Consider the following 23,267-nt stretch of genomic DNA (forward strand, 5'->3'; position numbering starts at 1 on the left):
GTGCGGGGTGAGGCGGTGCCGGGGGCGGGCCGGCGGTCGTGGTTGGCGGCGGCGCTGGGGCCTCTCCTCGAAGGGGTTGGCGGCTCCGCCCGGTCAGGCGAGAGCGGCCCTTCCAGACTGCGCTGGCGCGGCTGTCTCGCTGCCCTCCTCCTGTTTCCATCCGCCACTGCTCGGTCCTGCTGCCCACAGCGCTTGCCGGTCATCTGCTCTTCAGCCCGCGCCGCCATGGGGACTCCTCAAGGCAGCCCCGGGCGAGGCGGCCTCGGCTTTCTCGTCCTCCTCCTGCTTCTGTCGCCCGGTGGGGTGAGTCGGTGGCGGAGGGTGGGATGCCGGGCCTCCCGGCATCGTGGGGAGGAGAGGGAGCGGCGAGTGGGCAGCGGGATCCCGCGGGTGTTGCCTGGGGCGGGGGGGGCCGCGATGTTCCCCGCGGATCCCGCGGCCGGCAGTGTCCCGGGCGGCGGGGCTGGGTAAGGCGGCGGTGTCCCGCCTTAGGCCCCTGGGCTCGGGGCGGCGCGGAGCTGAAGCGAGGTGCTGCGGTGTACCCTCCTCGTCGCCGGTGGGGCTCGCCCCCCTTCTGCCGTGCCCCTGGGCCCCGTCGGGATGGGGCTGACAGCCGGGGGCACAGCAGGCCCGCCGAGGAGCACCCGCGAACTTCAGCCTCTGCCCAGTCCCCGTCCCCTGCGGTCGCGCCCGGCAGCGGCAGCCCCCGGGATGCCGCGTTCCCGTGGCGTGCCCTGGTTATGCAATGCCCAGTGCATGTGAGTGGCCACGCAGTCACATGCTCGGCAGAGGTTTGCAGATGTCCTCGGTGTCTGGTTCGCTTTGCTTGGAGCGTAACTTGCGCTAAGTGACAGCTTTTTGGAAGTAATGATCTGTGCGGAGTGAGTGCTGGTGTTTATTCATGTGCCAGTAGTAAGACAACATATTTTCTTAAAATCGAGGACTAGAGCATGTTGGACTTCTTGGGAGCTTCAGGAGAAAAGATGGTAAAACATTCACTCCTCTCAGACATGTTTTGTTATGCTGTAGTGCAAGATAGGAGCGGGATACTCCACATTCCTCTGGAGAAACGAGGAGTGTCTTGTAAGCCTTAGTGGTTGGCTTTCATTCCCTCCTACCTACGTTGAAAACATACTTTCTAGGTCAAGTTTTATGATTAGCCCTTTTTAAACATAGGAGTTTGTCATCCTGTGTGTGTGCTGTTCTCACATCCTCTTCAAAAAAACCCTTTTTTAAGAGCTTGAACGTAAAACGAGGAATTCATTCTTCTATTACCACTGGAGAAGGTGATTGTTAGTAGTGACTCACGATCTTCAGGTGAGGAAGTGATACTTCACACCTAACCAATGCACCTTTATGTAATGTTTTTTGGAGGGAGATGCCATCTTGGAGCAATGAGTTGTGTCCTAGGCTGGTAAAGAAATGACAGAATGCTTTCCTTATCAGGAGGATACTGTTGTACAGGAACTTGAAGCAAGTTCCCCAAATATTTAGGGAAATCATTGTAGAGGCTTTGTGGTCCTTCAAAGTAAGCATTGGAAAATTACTCTAACTGTGCAGGTCTAAGTTGTGTACTGCAAGAAGGCAGAATCTGCCTTTTTATTGGGGATTTTTGCCATTACCTCTTATTTACAGCCTGACATTTCACAAAGAGGACGCTTGATATCTTTCAAAGAGAAGCTGGTCCTTCAGTTAAACTGAGCCTATATAGCGTTAGATGCATGCTGAAGAGAAGCATCATGAAGGTAAACTGTTCCCTCCTTCAGCGTACTGGTGGTGTAATGGCTTTGTGCTTTCAGTTGCGATGTTTGTAATCCAAAGTGCCGTATGTCACGGGTTTTTTCTGTTTCAAAGCAGTCAGTGGACTGGAATGGCACTTCAGCTCCCAATCCTCCTATCACATTCACAATGATCTTGAAGTGTTCAGCCTGTATCTTTCAGTCTGAACAGTGCATGGTACAAGATTTCTGCCAGCTATCCATTACCATTTTATTTTCTTATGAATGCCCTAATGCACTAGATGGTATTCGTGCACGTAATGGCTGCTATTGCAGTTGATCTTTGTATAATTGTACTGAAACACAAGCCGTTAAATCACTGGCTAATCAAGGTTGGATACGGGTTTCCTATCAGCAGCTGGGATCCCAAACTGTAGGTTATATTTGATTTTCTGAAATCCCATGGGAAAGTGTTAATGACAAGTGCTGCTCGTGCCAAATGGCCTGCAATGTGGTGTTACCTGACCTTGGAAATGGAGTTCTGAAATGTCTGTTTGGAGCACCTTCCTTGTCGGGGATGGCAATGTAGCTCCAGAACAAGACAGTAACCACTTCACCTAAATTGCTGCCTGGAAAATCAGGAGTGACTTGTTCAGCCTTCTGGATGGAAAGTGAGGAAAGCTGCCCTAGAAGGGGAGAGATGACTAAAGGGAGTGACTGGTAGAACTGAGTAGTATCTAGCTGGGCAGTAGCCAAAGCATTCCAGGTGTTGTGCAATATTATTATTATTATTAACCTGCAGGACATCAGAGCTATTTTGGTGCAGATGGACTTAGTTGCAGACAGAGTTGCAAGAGACAGTTGCTAGCTGGGGGCCCTGCACTTCCTGGTCATGCTTGTATTCTTGCAGGTGGCATCAACTTGTCCCCACAGATACTGAATTGTTACTGTTACTGCAACTTTCTCTTCTTACTTGACTTTGTCTTTACTGAGACATCTGAAATGTGCTTGGATAACTCTATGACTGTATCTTGCTTTGCCTGACCAGGAGTAGGAATGCTCCTGCTGGTGAGCAGAGGAACAGGAGGAGCTTGGCACATAAGGCGTGGCTCTGAACTGGCTGCCTCTGAACAAGTTACTGAAAGAGACAGAGTAAGAACTAAACCTGTAAAGTTTCCTTTCGTCCGTGGAGCTCTTTCCCCCACAGGAAGGGTTGTGAGGTAATATGCAACTTCTGGGGCAGATCTTTGACTTTGACCTGGTCACCTGTTTCCATATTCATTCCCATTTATGAAGGGTGGTGTAGTGATTCCTTAGAGCTCTTGACCTAGTTGGCAAGAGCAGATATTAAGGGAGTGCAGGGGAAGAGCGTGCTCTTTCCTAGATGGTCTTCTTGCCCTGCAAGATCCCAGATGCATCATCCTAGATGAAGGAAAGGGAAACAGCTGTATTTGCTGCTCTTGCCTTTTCCATACATTAGTAAATCCTAGTTTGAAGAATCAAACAGTGTTCACTTGTCATCTGGTATTTGTAAGACCACAAACACTTGCTGTTTCTGTGTACAGCATCATCATTGTTCTTTGTCTCCTTAACAGCTCTGTATTCATTGGTGGTGGTGGCAACAAATGCTGCTGGAAGCATCAAAAATTATTGGTTTGTTTCAACCTGCAGTTGAAGAAACTTGGGCTGTAGTAAATGTGTTTATGATCTGTTGGAACACTAGTTCTCTTACAAAGTTCTATTAGAACTTTTGCAGAACGCCCATACTTGCACATGTGCAAGTTCTTTGTAAGGGCTCCTGGAGCCTTGGCCTGAGGTGAAATTTCTCTTCACACTGATTAAGCTTGCCAGAAATAGGAATGCAGTTTTCTGAACTCTGAGGATGTACTGAGGACTAGTGTACTGGCAAGTGGTTTCTAAGATATGCTAGAGGAAGGAAGGAGCAGCCTTAATCTAAGGTTATGTTGTGTAATGAAATACTTAAGAAAGTCCCATTTTAATGGGTGAAGTACTTAGTCATGTGATCTTAAAAGGAAAACACACAAAGAAACCAAAAACATTAACTGAGTACTGTGTTATGGAGTATTTTAAGTATTTTGCCTTGTTTAGAAGACAGTTGGGCTCAACACAGCATTTCTCTGTTACTTTTGGGGCTAGGCTTTCACCCACTTAAGAAACTTAATACCCAGGTGAGCAATTATCTGACCTAAAAGTGTGACCCTGAAAGCAGCGGCTTTGTTAACTATGACTTATTTACAACCACACTTACTCATCCCTATCTCACCCTACCCTCATAGGAGCGTTCTTCTGAAAGAATGGAAAGAGCAAAGAGCTAGTCTTACTCTGTAACTTAATCTAGCTTTTACTAGAGGGTTTTCAGGGGGAAGAACTGTCAGCTCTATCTTATCTGTGGCAGTAGAGTAGTTTCTTGTATCCCTGAATGTTGCCTCAACCATAGAACAGCCCTCTCCCATATTTTGGGGCTGACTCAATGGTAAGCAGGCTATTAACTTGTTAATGTTCAAGAGCTGTGTTGTTCAATTTAGGCTGTTGATGTCTAATGATTTAGTGGTTTTTTAGGCTTATTGATTTGGTTCAACCACTATAAATGAAACAACCCTAAAGGTAACTGGTACAGGGAACAAACTCACACTTTTGTTAGGGAAATCCTGCTAGGTCATGGCATAAATATAAAATCTTAAGCTATTTCTGAAACTGCATTCTTGGTGTTAATATTGAAACAGAGTATTCAGATTTGCAGTTCTAGGTCTAAGTGCTCTTCTAATAGTTTAAGAAAAGCTGGACAGATCAGTTGCCTTAAACAGGTTGAAAGTTTGAGTGGCAAACATTTTTTTCCCATTGTATTTGTTATTGGTGTGGAACTTCAGGAATGTGATTTGAAATTCTTTACCCATGGATTCAAATGTAAACTAATACTAGGCCAAACTTTGTCTTCCTTTGTCTTTCTTTTGTGGATACCTTTTGGTACATTACCAAGTGTTAGGTGCAAGTAAGTTGTTTTATATTCTGTCCTGAAAATGATGACAGAAAGCCATATAGGTAAATTTATAGACATGAGAGAGATTGTACTTTGTTTTGTATCCATGTAGCTATAACCAAGGAATTGCTGCCTTAAAACACAGATAATGTTTTTAAAACAATTGAACTATCAGTCAGACTGACATGATAGCTGAAATTTACTCAAGTTTTTCTATGCAAGAGGTGCCCTGATAAGTTTTTTGTAACTGGTAACTGCATTACTAGTTTTCCCACACATTCCACTCTGGAAGAAGCTAAGTCTTTCTCTAAAGAGCAGGTTTATGAATTTGTGTGTTTAAAAATTAAGAAGTGTTAGATAACAAGATGTAACGAAGCACAGAAAGTGTTTTTTTAGGAAGGATGATTACAAACCATTCTAGACTAAACACAGAAGCCAGCCTGATACTGAAGAAATAACTAATCCTGTTCTCACGGGCAGTGTGAAGCAGCTCCAAATTCCTTGCCCTTTTGCAAGAGTAGTGGTGAATCTGTGCTTCCTCTTGAAGAGACAGTTCACTTCTGGTACTGGTGCAAGCAGTAGACCAATTTTCACTGCTAGTAGATTGTTTGCTATTAAAACTGGTCCATATGAATGTGAGGGAGCGGAGTATTAAGTAGTATTAACATCTTAGATTAACTTGATGCATGAACAAATTTAGTTTGTGCACGAACAAGGTAGTTTTGAGAAACAGTCTACAAGTTATGGAAGTTTGACTTTTTGGCTTATGCTGGTGTTAAACATTCAGTATTTTTAAGTGCAATCTTAAGGGGTGTTTTCCAGCTTGTATCATAGAATATGGTAATACTTAACAGCTAGTTGTGGGTTTAACTAGAAGATGTGCTGCAATAGACAAATGAATTCGGATCTAGAAGAGTGGCACTTAAACTGACTTTTAGACCTGGGTTGCAGTGAGTAACTTTGAATTGGCCCATACTGTCCTGGTTAGGTTAAAGAGGAAACAAGTCTTGGGTTGGGTAAATTGGTGATGGTTATTGTCCCTAATAAACAACTAACTACTCCTGTGCTTTTTGAAGAACTGTCAGTGTTTTTCAGCACAAAAATGGATGTTATGGAGGCACTGTGTTTCTGGGTCGCTCTTGGGTATTGTCAGGACAACCATTCGGGAGCCTCTCTGGTCAGTAAACAATGCTATTCACGGTCAAGCACAAAGCACAGCAGTCTGTCTTTGCAGCAACAACATATGGTGTCTCTAAAATGCTCAGTCAAGGTTGTTCAGGACATCAAAATAGGTCAGTTATCTTTCAAACTGTACTAAGCAAACTCCTGGTCAGGGCTGGCAGAAATGTAGTAAGTGTTTGTGCGGTCTGCTTTCTGCTTGCAGCCCAGGTGGTAGGAAAAGTTTGGAGCTATATTAAAGCTTTTTATGTAAATAACTTGTTATTGTGTTAAATGTTTTAATTTTCAGAATAAATATTTTGGCTTGGTATATCAGATGTCTCAGTGTCAGTACCAAAACCAAAAGGCTTTCAAGGTGCCACTGCCCTTTTCCAATTTTTTTTATGCACATAATAAAAAAACAAAACAAAACAATTTCTGAATTTTTAATAGTTGCATATATTAAAATGTCTTAAATTAGGCTTTTTTTCTTAGCACTGCAATCCCATTTAAATGTTCCATGCTTAGGCTTGAAAGTGGTGATGGAGAGGCATCCTTTGAGATTGTGGCAATATAGGTATGGCAAGTGCAGAGCTACAAAGTTCTGTTTCAGAATCCTTTCTGTGCTGCTGTTTCCTCAGTCTTTCGCTGTAATGAGTTTTCAGGAGGGATCAAAAGGTGGCAGGAGGAAGTGAAATTGCACATAAGCAATGAGTTTCTCTCCTTGTGCACTGACTCGTGCTCGTCTTGCATGACCAAATTATTTTCTACATCACCTTGTACTTGAAGATGCTTTTCAGGTATTGATTTAGGTTTTTCTTAAGTAACTCTTATACTTGATCTTAGCTATAGGCAATGCACTTCCTGTTTCTGTAACGGTCAAGGGAGGGTGGGGAGCTGAGCTGAAGATAGTGGTGATGTGCATCATGTCAGAAACAACTGTGTTTGTTAATGGGTGCTTTATGTAGTACACACTGATATTTTAATTAGCAGGAAGTTATCTAATCTGGACTGCAAGTGGCTTTTGGAGTAGTAGCACACAAATTCTGCCGTTGCTGAGATATTTAGCAACTATTGCAATTAATCACTTGTTTATTAGGTACTTCCACAAATGTGTGTCTGGTATGGAGAATGTGGAGTTGCTTCTGGAGACAAGAGGTACAACTGTGCTTATGATGGGCCACCAGTAGCGCTACCAGAAGATGGCTATGACTTAATGCAGGTGAGCTTCTTTTGGAGGTTTGCTGTTAAAAAAATAATTCTCCAACACTAGAATTCTATATTGGGTTCTGTTGGACCTGTGCTATGACCTCTCATCCTAACCTAATGAGAAAGTAGACAGATTACCTCTGATTTCTCAGGTGCAACTGGGTTGAGGTAATTTACCTTGGTTTCTTTTCAGAGATATGTCTCCAAAATATGATGAGAGGCTGTCACAGACAAAGCCTTAAATATAGGATTTGTTCACTTTCTTGCATCTTTTCCTCATTGGTTTGACTACTCTTTACTGCTTTTTTGAAGAGTCTCCCAAAATATGAGTTCCACAGCTATTCCCTTTGGATCTCTAAAGGCCAAGACAACTATTTTCCTTCAGATGATCGTTCCTGATAAAGGAAGGTGCTAATTTATACTTGTTCAAATGGAGTAAATTTGGACAAAATTAGCTGTGCCTAGTGTGCGACTGCATTTCCTTACTTGGGCTATGGCTGCCAAAGTGAATGAAACACAGTCAAAATAGAGTTTATATATTTCACGCACAACATAGGATATTGCTAGATTTGCCTTCTGGTGTCTGATATTTCACTCTTTAAAGTTTTGAACTAATTTCAGTGTTAAACATTGATTAGAGTGGTGACAGGAGTGACTTCAATAAATACGTAGGTGAGCTAACTGCTGTTGTGTATTGTTTCTGAAAACTTTCTATACAGTTCTTGTATGTTACTCTCAGTTATATTTGTGTTAAATGTATTTGTCTCTTCTATAAACTGAACATGAAGTAGTTCTTCCAGGTCATCAGTGATTTTATGGCTTGCCTTCAGAGACTTTAAAATCTGATACTATCCAGAAGGAGTACTAGAGGATAAGCTGCAGGAATACTTTCAACTTGGATAACATGTGTTGTCCTCTTACCAATAGGCTCTCAAATGCCTTTATCATTCTATATATAGACTCTGGTGACTAAGGATCATCTGAAGGAGCTTTTCAAAAGGAAGTGCTGCCTTGAATAAAAGAAGTGAAAAAAGTGATTCTTCTCTCCCGTCTCTAAACAAAAATCTTGTTTGCTGGACTGTTTTTCTCCTGTGCATCTCCCACAGCAACAGCTACTGTGTTCTGAAATATGCTGACACAGAGCCCATGGTTATAATGAATTCTGAAGTCTTAAACATGCTTTTTCTTCCTTTCCTTTTGATCTCAATGTTGTTTGTTTTTGATTTTTGTTTTTGTTAAGGAACTCTGTCCAGGTTTATTCTTTGGCAATGTTAGCACTTGCTGTGATGTTCACCAGCTTCAGACTTTGAAAAATAACTTGCAGCTGCCTCTGCAATTTCTCTCCAGGTATGCTAATAAATGGCAAAGCAACTAGTTTTGTAACAGAATAACAAAGCACTTGTCTTCAAGTAGACTGTAGAAAAAGTGGTCATTTCATTTAAAAGATTATTGAAACAAACTGCTGGAGTGACTTTCTCATCCATAGCAGCAGGCTATAATATGGATTGACTTAGCTGGTAGAGTAAGCATTCTCTTAGCTTGTCTCAAGCTACTTTATCTAATGAAACCTTCAGAGAGGATGGCATTTGGTCGTCTTCTAAGTAAGACATTAAGAAGCCTAAGAAGTCTTCTGCTAGCAACGTTTACTTTCTTCTTCAAATTCTAGTAAAATTGTTTGAATCTGCTATTTGAGGTTTTATCAGTGATTTATGGTGCTTAAAGTTGTTCATCTGTAGTGTCAACAACAGTTGTTGTATTGATTAAAATCTTACAGAATTTAAATACTCTGTCACTCTGAGCAGAATGTTTATTTGCAAGACATACGTGATTTGACCTACAAAGCACCTTTTCCTCTTAATCTGATTGCTGTTCATTGGGTTTTCTACCCAGATGTCCATCGTGTTTTTACAACTTGATAAACCTCTTCTGTGAACTGACTTGTAGTCCCAATCAGTCTGACTTTTTGAATGTTACAAGCACCATGCCCTATTATGATCCCGTTTTAAAAGAGAACAGAAGTAGCATTACAGAGCTGCAGTACTTTATTGGAGATCGGTTTGCAAATGGTGAGTAAACAGTGTGTTAATTTACCTTGAATTTTGTCCAGGTAACAAGACCAGTGCTTTTTCAGAAAGAATTTAGAGGGGGAAAAATCTCTTTGGCTGTCTTTTTGAAATTTGAGTCATCACAAATTGACAGTAAGTCCCCCTTAAAACTTATGGAACACTTAACTTCTCCCTGGGCAGGGGACGTTACACTGACACTGTTAAATAACACTGTTTTAAAGGTTCAGCTGAGGATGAGCATCTATATAAACAGTTGATAGCTGATAACCCTGATGACTTTAACTTCAGAAAAATAAAGTTGTTGCCAAGTATTCAATGTCCAAAGCCTACCTGATACTAAAACAGTCTGGCAAGCATGATAATGAAGTCTGTACACTGTGTACTGTGATGGTTCTCTAAGAGGCACTCAGTCTTGAAATGGACTGTCTAGTCCTTTGTCAAAATCAGGTATTTCTAGAGAATGATACATTTGGTTTGTATTTTGATTTTGTAGAAAGCTTAAAGCATTAATTCAGTCTTTTTATTATTTTTGCAGTAACCTTTAATAAAATTGAGATGCTTGAAAGTCATATACAGCCTACAAGTTGAAAGTACCTTAAATGCTTTTCATAGCTTTCCCTGAAAATAATAGTAGATAATGTTTCCTGTCAAGCAGAAAAGTAGGTTCTAGCATAATGCAGATTTGGGTGGCTTTCTCAGAGCAAAATAGCTGTAGCAAAGCATTGCAACCTCGAATACTATAAATACAACTGAAAGCATTAGTTCACTGTCCTAAGATGTTTCTACTTGAAAACTGTAAATATGTTCCTGGAACTTGGGGAGTCTGTAATACTGGAAATGCTTGGAATGCTTGCTCAAATTATAATATTGGTTTAATGACTCTTCCCAGCAATGTACAATGCCTGCAAAGATGTGGAGGCTCCGTCGAGCAATGTTAAAGCACTGGGGTTGCTGTGTGGGAAAGATGTCAAGGACTGCAATGCAACCAACTGGATTGAGTACATGTTTAGTAAAGACAATGGACAAACTCCTTTCAGCATAATTCCAATCTTTTCAGGTAAGAAACTGAATAGTCCTTGCCTTTGAAGCTCCTGTCAAAGGCTGGCTGCTATGGCTAGAACATTGATTTTTAAACAGTTGTCCAGCAATGAAAGTCTGCAATATGAGATTAACTTACTATTTTTAAAAAAATTCTGCTTGGAAACCATACTTTGTGCTTTTTTCTGTACAGCTTCTTCTGTAGAAATCTCTAAAACTCAATGACGGACTGATCATTGGCAACTGGTTACTTTTATTCCTTGGGAAATGGACAGTGTCCTCATCCTTGAGGATTTCTTTAACAGGAAATTATTGTTGCACATTTCACAATCTGAATAGATAAGGGGGATGACAAATCATTGCTGGCATGATAGAAGTATGTGCTTATTACTTTTACAGACCGAAGTGTTATAGACATGACCAGACACTTAATTATTAGACACCTGTAAATAGTTGGTACCTGCTGTGGAAAAGGCAGTGGATTCTTCATCTGTAGGACCAAGAAATGCTGTTCTACATAGGGGCTTTGGGCTTTCATATAAAGGGTTAACTCACTTAACTGGGAAGGTCTGAGTTTTTCCTGGTAGTAAACTGGCTCTGCAATTTGTGATGTGTTGTAGATGTTCCTGTCCATGGAATGAACCCTATGAATAATGCTACCAAAGGCTGTAATGAGTCTGTGGATGATTCAACGGGACCATGCAGCTGTCAGGACTGTTCAATTGTTTGTGGTCCAAAACCTCAACCCCCTCCATTGCCTCCTCCTTGGCTATTGTTTGGTTTGGATGCTGTGTATGTCATCATGTGGATCTCATACATGGGCTTTCTACTCATATTTTTTGCACTAGTTTTTGGAGTCTGGTGTTACAGGTAAAGCATTCAAAATGCTGAGCTCTGCAAGTCACTTGTTTTTCCCCGAGAACTTCTTTTCCCTGGTCAGATACTTATGTCATGGCTACCTCAGCCAGCCAAAAGTCATGTTCTGTAGCAGATACCACATATACTTTCAGGAAGTGTTCTTACAGCTAAAACCACCTGGTAGTAGAAAGTGATTTCAGAAGTTGGTTTAGTTGATGCCTATCTGTTGTAGCATTCCTAGCTACAGTATGGTATACACTCTTCAACTTTCAAAACTAAGTATCAGAAGTCTGGAAAAACATGCATTCATAACAAAACAGTTACTGCCCTATTGCAAATTAAGTCATGAATACTTTTTCCTAATCTTCTATTTTGGAGAAAAAAAAAAAAAAAAAAAAAAAACAAACAAATGAAAGCTGAGCTTCCAGTAATTATATCATATAACCCTTGATCACGTTGCTGAAGCACCTCTTCTGTGAAGACAGGATGAAAGAGTTGAGGCTGTTCAGCCTGGAGAAGAAAAGGCTCTAGGGATTCCTTACAGCACCTTCCAGTACCTTAAAGGGGGCCTACAAGTGAGCTGGAGAGGGACTTTTACACGGGCATGTAGTGACGGGACAAGGGGCAATGGTCTCAAGCTGAGGGAGAGTAGATGTGGATTAGATATTAAAAACAAATTCTGTACCATAAGGGTGGTGAGTCAGTGGAAGAGGTTGCCCAGGGAAGTTATGGACTCCCCACACCTGGAGATGTTCAGGGCCAGACTTGGTGAGGCTCTAAGTAAACTAATCTAGTGAAAGGTGTCCCTGCTCATGGCAGGGACATTTGGATGATCTTTAGTTAGAATTAGATGATCTTTAAGGTTTGCATCCAACCCAAACCACTCTGATTCTGTAATTGTTCAGTTATGACCAGAAAACTGAAATTGCTCTGTAATAAGAATTAAGTCTGTGTGGAAGAGGATGGTGGGTGTGACAGTTTATGACATGTTCAGGTGCCTTACCTTAGTGGTCAGCATGAAATGGTTAATGTCTTTGAGATGTGTGGTTCATGTTTCTAAAGTAAAAATCTGCAAATATCAACTTAGGATAAATTTAGAGAGATTCCCTGTGTAAATGTTAGTGATCTTCTAAATGTGCCCAAAGAACCTATGCTTGATGTAAGTTGGAAGGTTTATCAAGACAGCTGACAGGGCTGTATGTTGTTCCAAAGGATCACAAAGCTGGAGATTGTTGTACAAACAGTACAGATGCCTTTTTGGACAAGCAGGATAACACAGCTTCTTGCCTTGCAGGAGGCGGCACTTTGTCTCGGAGTACACCCCAATAGACAGCAATGTAGCCTTTTCTGGGAATTCCCACCATGACAAAGGTATGTCTTGGATAAGAGCAATAGGTTTGTTACAAACTCAGCTGAAGTGCATCCTTTTCCTATGGATGGGCTCTGGAGTTACAGCTTTATTAGGCTAAAAGTCCATTCTTAGAGGGCCTTCAGCCTTTTGGCTAGCATCTCTCTTTTATCATGGTACTTACTCCTACTTTACTGGATGCTGAAAGCCCTGGGTGCACCCTTCATGGATCTAGCTAAGCTCTAAGGAGGTTCTGGAGGGCTTTGCTGTAGGGATATAGGGAGGGCAACATGATGCTAAAATCAGTTTGATCATGTTTTGACTCTTCCATGTATCCATTTAAAACATTTTAGGAAAAACCTGCAGTTTAACTTGTGTGCCAGCTGAGGTAGCTTGTTCTATTGCTTATATATCTTTTAGCTGCTTCTTCCTTTATTTGGTACACTTGCTGTTGTCAAAGACAACTTTACATTACATGGACAATGTAGGTACAAGCTGTTTTCTGCCCCTTGGTTTTGGTCAGGGATTAGTCCCGGGGTCTGACTGTCAGCGCAGGCAGGTTCTGGTGCTTCCTACAAACAGAGTTAGAATAAAATTTCACCTTTCTGAGCGGACTCCAAGAAAATGCTGCTTAACTGACTTCTCAAACATTTACTGTTTGTTTCTTGCTCTTACAGGAAACACTTCCTGTGGTGAAAGGCTTGGTGAAAGGTTTGAGAATGGCCTGAGGATGACATTTACATCGTGGGGGGCTTTCTGTGTCAGAAATCCACGTCCTGTTATCCTCTTCTCTGTGGTTTTTGTTGCAATGTGCTGCTCAGGCTTTGTATATATTAAAGCAACTACAAATCCTGTAGATCTCTGGTCAGCCCCAAGCAGCCAAGCCCGCAAGGAGAAGGAATACTTTGACACACACTTTGGGCCCTTCTTCCGTACTGAGCAAGTTATTATTCAAGCGCCAAAGAGCCACCCAGACACCTACTCACCTTACCCATCAGGAGAAGATGTACCTTTTGGGCCTCCCCTTACCAAAGATATTCTTCATCAGGTAACTGGGACTTTCCAAGAGCAAAGACCTAAGCATACTTAAGAGGCATAAGTTACTAACGTGGAGTAGTAAGTATAACTCCACAAGGAGTTGGCTTCTACCTGCAATGTTATGTATCCATCAGAACAGTCACTAGATATTCATATTAAAAATCATAGCCTTACTATAAAAGCTTTTTGCTGAAAACCTCTCTGTTAGAGAGAGACTTGCAAGCTAAGTCCCAGTTCATAGTATGAACAAGAAATAATGCTTTTGTAATGTGCTTCTATCGACATGTGCCTCTGTCTCTGGAAACTGGCAAGAATGTAGTGTGCACTTAAGTCCTGTCTTGCAAGGGAGTTGCTTTCTTGTGCTGCTCTTAAACTATGGTTTGGTTTGTTTTTTTTTTTTTTTTAAAGGTACTGGATTTGCAGGATGCTATTGTCAACATAACTGCTACTTATGACAATGAGACTGTAATGCTGAAGGACATTTGCCTGGCTCCTCTCGCTCCCTACAACAGCAACTGCACTATCCTGAGTGTACTCAACTACTTTCAGAACAGCCATTCCGTTCTGGATCACACTGTTGGGGATGAGTTCTTTGTCTATGCTGATTACCACACTCACTTCTTGTACTGTGTTCGGTGAGCAGAAGAATTGCACGTTTTTTAATCAAGTTGCCAGTTCAGCTTGGTTTGGTGTGGATGCTGGCTTTGGTTTACCTTATACATGTTTTCAGTGCTTCTGAAGAGTTCTGAACAGAAGACCAGTTTCTGAGCTTTCTCCTTAATTTACAGTTCACTTGGTTAGAAGGTACTCCTTGTCTTAAAGGCTATAAGGCAGACACCTTTAAAACTGTATTTAAATTCCAAGCAAATGTAGCACAAGGGCAGCGTACCACTAGCAGTCTTGTCTTGTTTGTCCTGATTTTCAGTTATAACCTGACAGCTTTTTACTGTTTTGTGCTATGCCTCAGCTGTCCAGCAGAAGCTAACAATAATTACTGGTGATCTCTTTAGGGCTCCAGCATCACTGAATGACACAAGCTTGCTTCACGATCCCTGCTTAGGAACATTTGGTGGACCTGTATTTCCATGGCTGGTGTTGGGAGGATACGATGGTGAGTGGCAAAACAGTATTGCAGCGTAAGTTTGAGAGTACATACCTGTGTGCTGTTCTTGGTGCTGACTGTGCATTCTCATTTAGCACAGGTGTTTAAATGCAGTCCAGAGAAACTGGACTTTTGTTAAACTTTGAGTAAGGGTGTTTTAAGTAAGTTTTCAGTAGACCAGTGTGGGATAGGAGGCAGACTACTCTGGAAGTGCGAAATGCAAGCAATCTGTAATTGGAACATACTTGTCAACAGGACAAATGTTTGCTCTGCTTTGGGCCTGGTAAAAGAGAAAGACATGAAATAGCTCAGGTTGACATGCTGGGGTGTGTGTGTATTTTGCCTTGAGTTAGAATAAAGTTTTGTCACTGGTCTGACAAAGCAGTTACGAAATAGTGTTCACAAAGGAAATTCTTTCATAATTACTCTGAAGCCAGGATTTTGTTCAAACAATTTACCTAATTAAACATAACTAGGTAGTATATTTGTGTTTAATATATCTAAAAATAATGTTTAAAGGCAAGCACTTATTTATTAAACTGTAGGGGGACTTGTATTTGCTTTGAGCAAAATCTAAATATGCAAGAGGTGTACAGTATTTAGGAAGCCACATTTCTCATTAGATGGAAAGTCATAAGCAGTGGTTATTTGGTAGCTCTTTGTCTAACCATGCAACAGTTTAATGTTGGGGTGTCATGAGCATGTTAAACAATGACTAGTTACTCTGGAATGCCATCTGGAGTGCTTATCAGCTTCTGTTCTTGTTTCAGTAGTGTGTTTGAAAACACGGTGTTCAGTGGAGATGTAGGGATGGGATTGCTTTGGGTAATGCTGATTTTACACTCATTTGTGTCTGCTATACTAGAATGTAAGTTACATTTTTTTAATGCCAGACTTTTTTTTCTTCTTCTATAGATGATAACTATAATAATGCTACAGCTCTTGTTATTACTTTTCCTGTCAACAACTACTACAATGACTCAAAAAAGCTGATGAAAGCCTTGGCATGGGAAAAAGAGTAAGTAGTCTTCTGAAATGCATACATGGCTTAATGCAGCTTTAAATGTAAATAAAAAAAACACCTGCACTGTACTGACAGTTTTTTGGTATAACTACAGGGATGTTTTGAGAGGCAGCAAAACTGGTTGAAAACAGACTGTGCTGGTCATAAGACCTTCACTTTGTCTGGCTCGTCTGATTTGCTTTGAGACATAGGTTCTAATCCTCCTAGTGACCATCTAGCCCAATAGTACTTGCCAATAAGTAACTTCAGAAAGGATTTGATATATTTTATTGTGGCTAGAATTACACAGGTAGACTCTTTAATTTACTGGCATTAGCCATGAATGGAAAGGTCGAGTCTACTGCTGTAGTTCTTTAACTTTTAAAAATGTCATCCAGATGAGCATCTAAGGCTTTCATCCCCTTCACCACCTTGAAGAGCTAGCTTACACAGACCGGCTGCTCTGGCTGTCAGTTCAGATGAAACTACCATACTAGAAAGTTTGTGACAAAATAGAAGCATGACAAACATCTGCCTGTATCACATGCACCTCTCAAGTTGGGGAACTGAAACAAGGGCTAATAAATTGTTCCAGTACTGTGACGAAGCTGCACTCATCTTTCATGTGTGTATTCCTAGGTCTGGCTTTGAGGAAAATTGTACTTAGAGTTTTGAAATAGTTTGTGCAAGGTCCTCAAACTCTGGAGAGAACATGGAAAGTATTTCGGCTTAGTGTATTTCTACTGCTTAGAGTAGAGTTCTAGGTACGTGTAGCCAGCACCTCTTGTAAAACTGAGTGGTCCCTCAAAGTATTGTCTGGCTACAGTGTGCTCTTGTACCACACAGATGATATAAATTTGCCATCAACTGACTTTCAAGTATTTCTAGTAAAGATGTTTTATCTTTTAAAGTGTGATCAACCTCTTGGTTTTGGTTTTTTTTAGGTTTATTAACTTTCTGAAGAACTATAATAATTCAAACTTAACTATATCCTTTTCTGCTGAACGGAGTATTGAAGATGAGATCGACCGTGAAAGCAACAGCGATATTAGCGTTGTGTTGATAAGCTATATTGTGATGTTCGTGTACATCTCGATAGCTTTGGGACATATCCAGAGCTGTAGAAGACTGCTGGTATGTGTATAGTCTTCATTGCTATAAAGACTGAAATTAGAGCTTGCTGATAGCTGTAAGTGACTTAACTATTTTTGCAGAACGCTGATGCTCAGTTTTTTATTAGAGTATTGAGTCTTCCTTGGGCAGGAGTTAGGGGGAGCCTTGTTCTTGTACTAGACAATTCATGTGTGCTTCAGCTAAGTTCTTTCACTTGATATTCAGTTAACATCAGCTTTAAAATTTGTAGCTTCGAGGTTGATTTTTTTTTTAATATATTTGGATCTTCAAAAAAACCCTAAAAAGTTTTCTACAACCTTGACTAAATGTTAGAATATGGCTTTTGCCTTTGCAACAATCTGTTCTGTGGGATGACGTGGCTTGTTTGGCTGACGTTCGGTACAACTTTTTTTAGGTGGATTCAAAGATCTCTCTGGGCATTGCAGGCATCCTGATTGTACTGAGCTCAGTAGCGTGTTCTATAGGCATTTTCAGCTACTTTGGAATCCCACTGACACTGATTGTGATAGAAGTAATTCCTTTCTTGGTGCTGGCTATTGGAGTGGACAACATCTTCATTATGGTTCAGACACTTCAGGTATTCATTCTTTCATACAAACTCTTCTGAAAATGCCTGTCATTTTTGAAGGCTATAAACTTGGAGCAGGAAGTCTTCTGCATTCCAGTGCTCAGCTCAATGTGAGCAGCTCTGGAATCTCAAGATATCTAATGGAAAAGTGCAGAGAATCTGTGTACACTCTACCTTCACAAAAAACCCCCCAGTTTATGTCTCTGCATTTTCTTACTTCTGCTTGATATCAAAGTAGTTGTAGAACTCAACTGTTATTTTGATCACTTGTAATTTTAGCATATTGTAACCAGTAGTCATGAGTTAAACTACATGCTTAAGACTAGAGACTTCTGACACTAAGTCTTAGTGGGTAATGAGCTTTTTAATTTGACAGGTTCAATAACCCAGCAAAACTGGCCCTGCCTCTGTCGAACGTGTAGTTTTATCTAAAGTACTGAACTTAGTACTATATTTTAAATTTGAAGCAAGACAACAAGTTATGTTCAGGCTACTCTTGTTTTAGACAGTCTCAGCTGTTTTTTATCTAACTCTTGTTAATGCAGGGAAAACAACAAAAGATAGTTTAGGATATTTTAAGGTTTTGGGGTTTTTTAAGCCATATGAAATAGCTTTATAACTTGCATGATTCCTAATTATAAATTATTGCCTTTAAACAGAGAGATGAACGCCTTCAGGGTGAAACTCTGGATAAACAGATTGGCAGAGTCTTGGGAGATGTGGCACCCAGTATGTTTCTCTCATCCTTTTCGGAGACTGTGGCATTCTTTCTTGGTAAGACTCCTGTAATATTTGAAGATAAGGGCCTTATCATAACTGTGTATTGCAAGAATAAATGCAATAGTAAAATATAAAAGCAAAGTAAGAACTTTTAGAGGCAGTTTAACTTAGTTGTTCATTGTTACTATCAAGTTAAACTTCTGCAGGGGATAGGCACTGGTGTACTTTAAGAATCTGGCATAGTTAAAAAGATCCAATTCTGAATCTGCCAAGCTTATCAACCTGAAAGACTGTAGGTTTTTACTGATTTGCAGTGACTGACTAGTCTAAATTTGACCTTAGGAATAGATCAAATAATCAGGGTGTATGAACTCCTATGTTGCATTTAGTCATCTTGCCAAAATGCTCCTTGGTTGGAAAAATGCCCCTATGACAGATTTGTGTTTGAGGCTCACTTTACAATGTTTTAGAGGTAAATCTTTTGGTACCCTACAAGTATAATCTGGCTTTCCTTCATAATGGCTTTGTTTATCTGCAGTGTAATTTGTTGTTGGATCAGCTTGCATTGGAATGTCTTAATATTGAAGCAAGATGTTGCCTGACAGCACCCCTTAACTGCCCTGTTACACAGTCTGCGCCTAAATTTGAATTGAGAAATGGCTTAGAGCTAGTCACTCCTTTGCGCAGCCTCAGTGCTGTTGAGCAGGTCAGGCAGCAGCTGTAGCCAGGCTTGTTTAGGCTCTTTTCTTTGTCCTGCTTAAGGCCACCACTTAAATGGATGTTTGTCTAGAAAATGCCCGTGCATTTCTAGGAGAAGGGAGCTCTCTTAACAACCTGGGTCACTTCTTCCAGGGACACTGTCTACGATGCCAGCGGTTCGCACGTTCTCCCTGTTTGCTGGAATGGCTGTGCTCATAGACTTTATTCTTCAAGTCACTTGCTTCGTGAGTCTCCTGGGCTTGGACATAAAGCGTCAAGAGGTAAGTGTAAGTGTGCCCATAACTGCAGTGTAATGGGGAAGATGACATCTGCAGAACTGCTCTAACTTTGGCATTTAATCCATTTTCAGAGTAATAGACTGGATATTCTGTGTTGCATCAAAAGCAGTGAAGAAACGGGTGGAGTCCAGCGTTCTGAGAGCATGTTATTTCTGTTCTTCAAAAATCTGTTTTCTCCATATCTGCTGAAGGATTGGATGAGACCAATAGTAGTATGTATAATCTGTTTCAAGTAAACAGTCATCTAAACTTGAGCAAAAGAGCAGTGAGCCTGAAGACCTAAATAGGAAAGAAAAATCTTTAATACAGTGAAATAGATGAAGCTTCTAGTATTTTTGTTCTCAGCATAAGAATAGAAATAAGCTTTTATAACTGCAAAAGTATTTCAGTAAATAGTCTTGATATGGATTGTCCAAAGCCCGGATTTAAGAGTTGCATTGCACGCAGTCAAATTACTTTAGCCTATGTAAAAAAATCAGCATGTGTTGGCTTCTGTACTGCATTAATCCCAGAGCATTGTTGCTGAATCTGTGATTCAGTTTAAAGTTACCATGCTTACTTACAGAAGGTGTTTGTAACTTTCACTGCTGATTTCTAAGAATAAATTTCCTTACAGCTCCAAAGGGATCTCTGAGTAGCTCTGTTTTACTCCCACTGTTGTATTAAGCCTGGGTGGCATATTTAAACTGGAGCCTCTTTCCATGGTTCCTGTTAGCTTAACAAATGAGTCCTATTGCCTGTTGTTTCTGTACAGTTCTCACTTGCACGGATTTGCTTTTTTTGCAGATAGCAGTGTTTGTGGGTCTCCTGTCATTCAGTGCAGCAGTTATGCACAATGTAGAGATTGGACTGGATCAGTCTCTCTCAATGCCGGATGTAAGCCTTATGATCATGTCACTGTTCAGCAGTTTGTGGCTGAATTGAGACCTAGATAACTTGTGCTACCTCAACACTCCATAATAGTAACTCGAAACTTTTCCTTGAAGGACTCCTATGTAATAGATTACTTCAACCACATCAGCAAGTACCTGCATGCGGGTCCCCCTGTCTACTTTGTCCTAGAAGAAGGACACAACTACACCTCTTTGGAAGGGCAGAACATGGTGTGTGGTGGAATGGGATGTAATAATGATTCACTTGTCCAGCAAGTCTTCAATGCTGCGGAAATTGGTAGCTAGTAAGTCTTTTCATTCTTGTCTCTGCATAGTTTCATGGAAGGGATGTAGCTGTGCAGTGTATCCTCCTGATTTGGCTCATCTGGTCATAAACTGACGTTCTGTTTTATTTGCTTTATATTGTGGGTTTGAGAATGGAAGGGGTTGGAAAGAGTCATGGCAGTCTTCTAGAGTGAGGATAAAACCTGTCTGGTCTGGTGGGATGTACTTGGGTTTGGAAAAGGGGCTTGATCCTTCAAGGAATCTTGGAATGGTAGTAAGAAAAACTCGTGAAAGCCTCTCAGCAGGATTATGATATTCTGGAAAATGGCTGCATGCTCAGCTTCTAAACCTGGTGAATAAAAATTCCTGCCTAGCCTAGGGAGGCTAGGCAGGAATTTTATCTGCAACTAGCAACTCAAGGAAGACTTTTTCCAGTGCCTTCCACTGTACTTCATTTCAGCCTAACTGAAGGAGGGGCTTTGCTTGAAGACTGAGACAACAAGGTGTGGAATAGGATGGGGATAGAGTGGGCAGGAGAATAGAAAGCTGAGCTTGGCAGTAGAACAGGATGCCGTGAAAAAGCTCCTGCTGTTTTCTAGCTTCAGTATTCTGAGCTACCTGAGCATTATGGCTCTTGGATGGGGTACTGGAGCATGGGATTATATGAAGAGCTGAGTAGATTTGACAAGAGTGAGCTGACATGGCAGAAGTTGGTACTGGAGAGATCAAGGCTTTGGAATTAAACATAAAATTACTGATGATGGATCTGTTGTGTTATTTTTATTAGCACAAGGATAGGCTATGCCCCATCGTCCTGGATTGATGACTACTTTGACTGGGTGAAGCCACAATCATCCTGTTGCAGAGTCTACAATACCACTGGAGAGTTTTGCAATGCTTCAGGTATTGGCATCCATCTTGTTGCTAGTGGATTAGCTTGGTTTATAAGTTTCACAGCCAAAACATTTTCTCATGATATGAGTCAAGTGGATACCTTTTCTTACTAAGTAGGAACCTCTTGAGTCGTCCTCTTAATTTATTTGAACTGCTGTTTGAGTGAGCTTAAATATTCTGCTGGAATGCTTCAGACTGAAAACAGCCTACCTAAACAGCCAATGTTACTTGCTGTAAAAATTCTCATCCTTCTGTTGGCTTTCTTGGAGCACACAAACTTGGTGCTCTGCTTTTGTTCGGGTCCTTCAGCTGGGTGTAGTTCTCACTGGATCTAATGGAGATAAATGCACAAGTAAGAGTTCTCTGACAGCCCTTGCTTTAGTAGCAATAGTAAGTATCAAATTAAGTATTTAGTTGATTTTAATATCAAATTAAGGACTACAAATCTTATGTGGAATTTCAGGATGGGTCAGTTAGTTCATGAGTAAGAATGCTTTTTATGGAATTGCATCCTATAGTAATGCAGGTCAGAAGTTACCAGTGTTAGGAAAAAGAGTACTTGACCTTCTGTAGATGACCTTCTTCCTGTGTTTCTTCAGTCAGCGATCCATCCTGCACTCGATGTCGACCACTGACTCAAGAAGGCAAGCAGAGACCACAGGGTGAAGACTTCATGACCTTTTTGCCAATGTTCCTATCAGATAACCCTAATCCTAAATGTGGCAAAGGGTAAGAGCCTTATTCTATAGGCCCTGCTTAGACGAACGTGTCAAAGATAATTTGCTCTGGATTTTGTCTGGAGGTTAGATATCTAATGTCCTCCTAAAAGCCATACAAACACTGACATCTCACCAATTCTGTCGTATTTTCTGAAAAAAGACAAATGCATCATCAACTGAATGGAACAGCAGCTCTCCCCTGTACAAAGAGAGACACTGTCTGTGGTCAGTCTGTTCTAGAATATCCTGTGCAATCTTGAAATGTATGGTGCTCTGAAGCTTTTATGGTTTTGGAAGCTGCTGCAAACAACTACCAGCTGTTAGCCCTCTAAAGAGCACCTACAAGAGAGCTGGAGAAGGACTTTTTACAAGGGGGTGTAGTGATAAACCAGGAGGCATAGCTTTAAAATGAAAGAGGGTAGGTTTAAATGTAAAGATGTTAAAAAGAAAGTATTTACTCTGAGGGTGGTGAGGCACTGGAACAGATTGCCCAGAGAAGTTGTATCCCATTCCTGGAAGGGTTCAGTGCCAGGTGGGATGAGATGTGAGCAACTGTATTCTAGCGGAAGGTGTTCCTGCTCATGGTGGAGGTGCAACTAGATGATCTTTATGCTCCCTTCCAACTCAAACCATTCTATGAATCCATAAGATTATGTTATAAAAACTAAGAAATTTCAATAGTGCTGACATCTGATATGTACCTGTTTTTATAGAGGACATGCTGCATATAATTCCGCTGTCAACTTTATAAACAACAAAACTGAGGTTGGAGCCACTTACTTTATGACTTACCATACTGTACTGAAAACATCATCTGATTTCATTGATGCTATGAGGAAAGCTCGGATTATAGCAGACAATATTACGGAAACCATGGGCATCAAAGAGAAGAACTACCGGGTGTTTCCTTACAGGTACGGTTAGATCTTTCCTGCCTTGGTGACAAGCACTTGAGCAATGCAGAAAAGGTGCTAGCTAATAATGTATTAGAAACCCAAGTTTTGTCTGACAGAATGTAATGCAGGGACTTGGGGAATTCTAGTAAAACTAGGAAGATACAATTTGTATCCATAGCACTGGCCTCTTTCTGCTGTCATTGATAACTAATTTAAATCCTTCACTACAAAGGTAGATCTGACTCCATTTTTGGGCATTCCCTAGCTTTCATAGTAGGGTTTAATAGTTCAAACATAAGCAGGTATGTTGACATGGGTAGCTGCAAGCTGTGGTGTGAATAAATTGACTTCAAATAAGTTATTTAAATGTAAAGCAAATGCAGCAGCAATATAGGAGTACCACACTAAAACTGAATTGGAGTTGGTATCTGTACATCTGGAATACTGATCTCTGCATCAAAGAATCCTACCTGTACTTATGGTCCATCTGTAGTAGCTCCTGGAGATATCACAGTGGATCTGAGCACCTACCTTCTGGAATCTACTGTAGCTGCTTATATTGAAATGTGGGAATTACACTGACTTTGAGACCACCATGTTTATTTGAAGTGTTAGTGAGGAGTTAACTCCTACAGAATGCTGGCT

General features: G+C 40.9%; 1 protein-coding gene across 1 annotated transcript in view; it reads left to right on the forward strand.

The window, feature by feature from the left end:
• Window positions 1-53: 53 nt before the first annotated feature.
• The window catches only part of NPC1 (NPC intracellular cholesterol transporter 1), a 27,065-nt gene continuing 3,851 nt past the window's right edge, over window positions 54-23,267 (forward strand). Inside the window, exons 1-21 of the mRNA XM_040077000.2 lie at window positions 54-303; window positions 6,974-7,096; window positions 8,324-8,430; window positions 8,974-9,149; window positions 10,039-10,206; window positions 10,808-11,057; window positions 12,340-12,416; window positions 13,071-13,441; window positions 13,840-14,066; window positions 14,442-14,542; window positions 15,449-15,551; window positions 16,481-16,670; window positions 17,065-17,247; window positions 17,898-18,012; window positions 18,811-18,938; window positions 19,028-19,168; window positions 19,743-19,832; window positions 19,943-20,133; window positions 20,901-21,016; window positions 21,607-21,736; window positions 22,440-22,640. Coding sequence (XP_039932934.1) covers window positions 226-303; window positions 6,974-7,096; window positions 8,324-8,430; window positions 8,974-9,149; window positions 10,039-10,206; window positions 10,808-11,057; window positions 12,340-12,416; window positions 13,071-13,441; window positions 13,840-14,066; window positions 14,442-14,542; window positions 15,449-15,551; window positions 16,481-16,670; window positions 17,065-17,247; window positions 17,898-18,012; window positions 18,811-18,938; window positions 19,028-19,168; window positions 19,743-19,832; window positions 19,943-20,133; window positions 20,901-21,016; window positions 21,607-21,736; window positions 22,440-22,640 — 3,266 coding nt within the window. The 5' untranslated portion in view covers window positions 54-225. The remainder of the gene's footprint in view (window positions 304-6,973; window positions 7,097-8,323; window positions 8,431-8,973; window positions 9,150-10,038; window positions 10,207-10,807; window positions 11,058-12,339; window positions 12,417-13,070; window positions 13,442-13,839; window positions 14,067-14,441; window positions 14,543-15,448; window positions 15,552-16,480; window positions 16,671-17,064; window positions 17,248-17,897; window positions 18,013-18,810; window positions 18,939-19,027; window positions 19,169-19,742; window positions 19,833-19,942; window positions 20,134-20,900; window positions 21,017-21,606; window positions 21,737-22,439; window positions 22,641-23,267) is intronic.

The sequence above is a fragment of the Hirundo rustica genome, chromosome 1 (assembly GCF_015227805.2).
Source record: "Hirundo rustica isolate bHirRus1 chromosome 1, bHirRus1.pri.v3, whole genome shotgun sequence".
Lineage (NCBI taxonomy): Eukaryota > Metazoa > Chordata > Aves > Passeriformes > Hirundinidae > Hirundo > Hirundo rustica.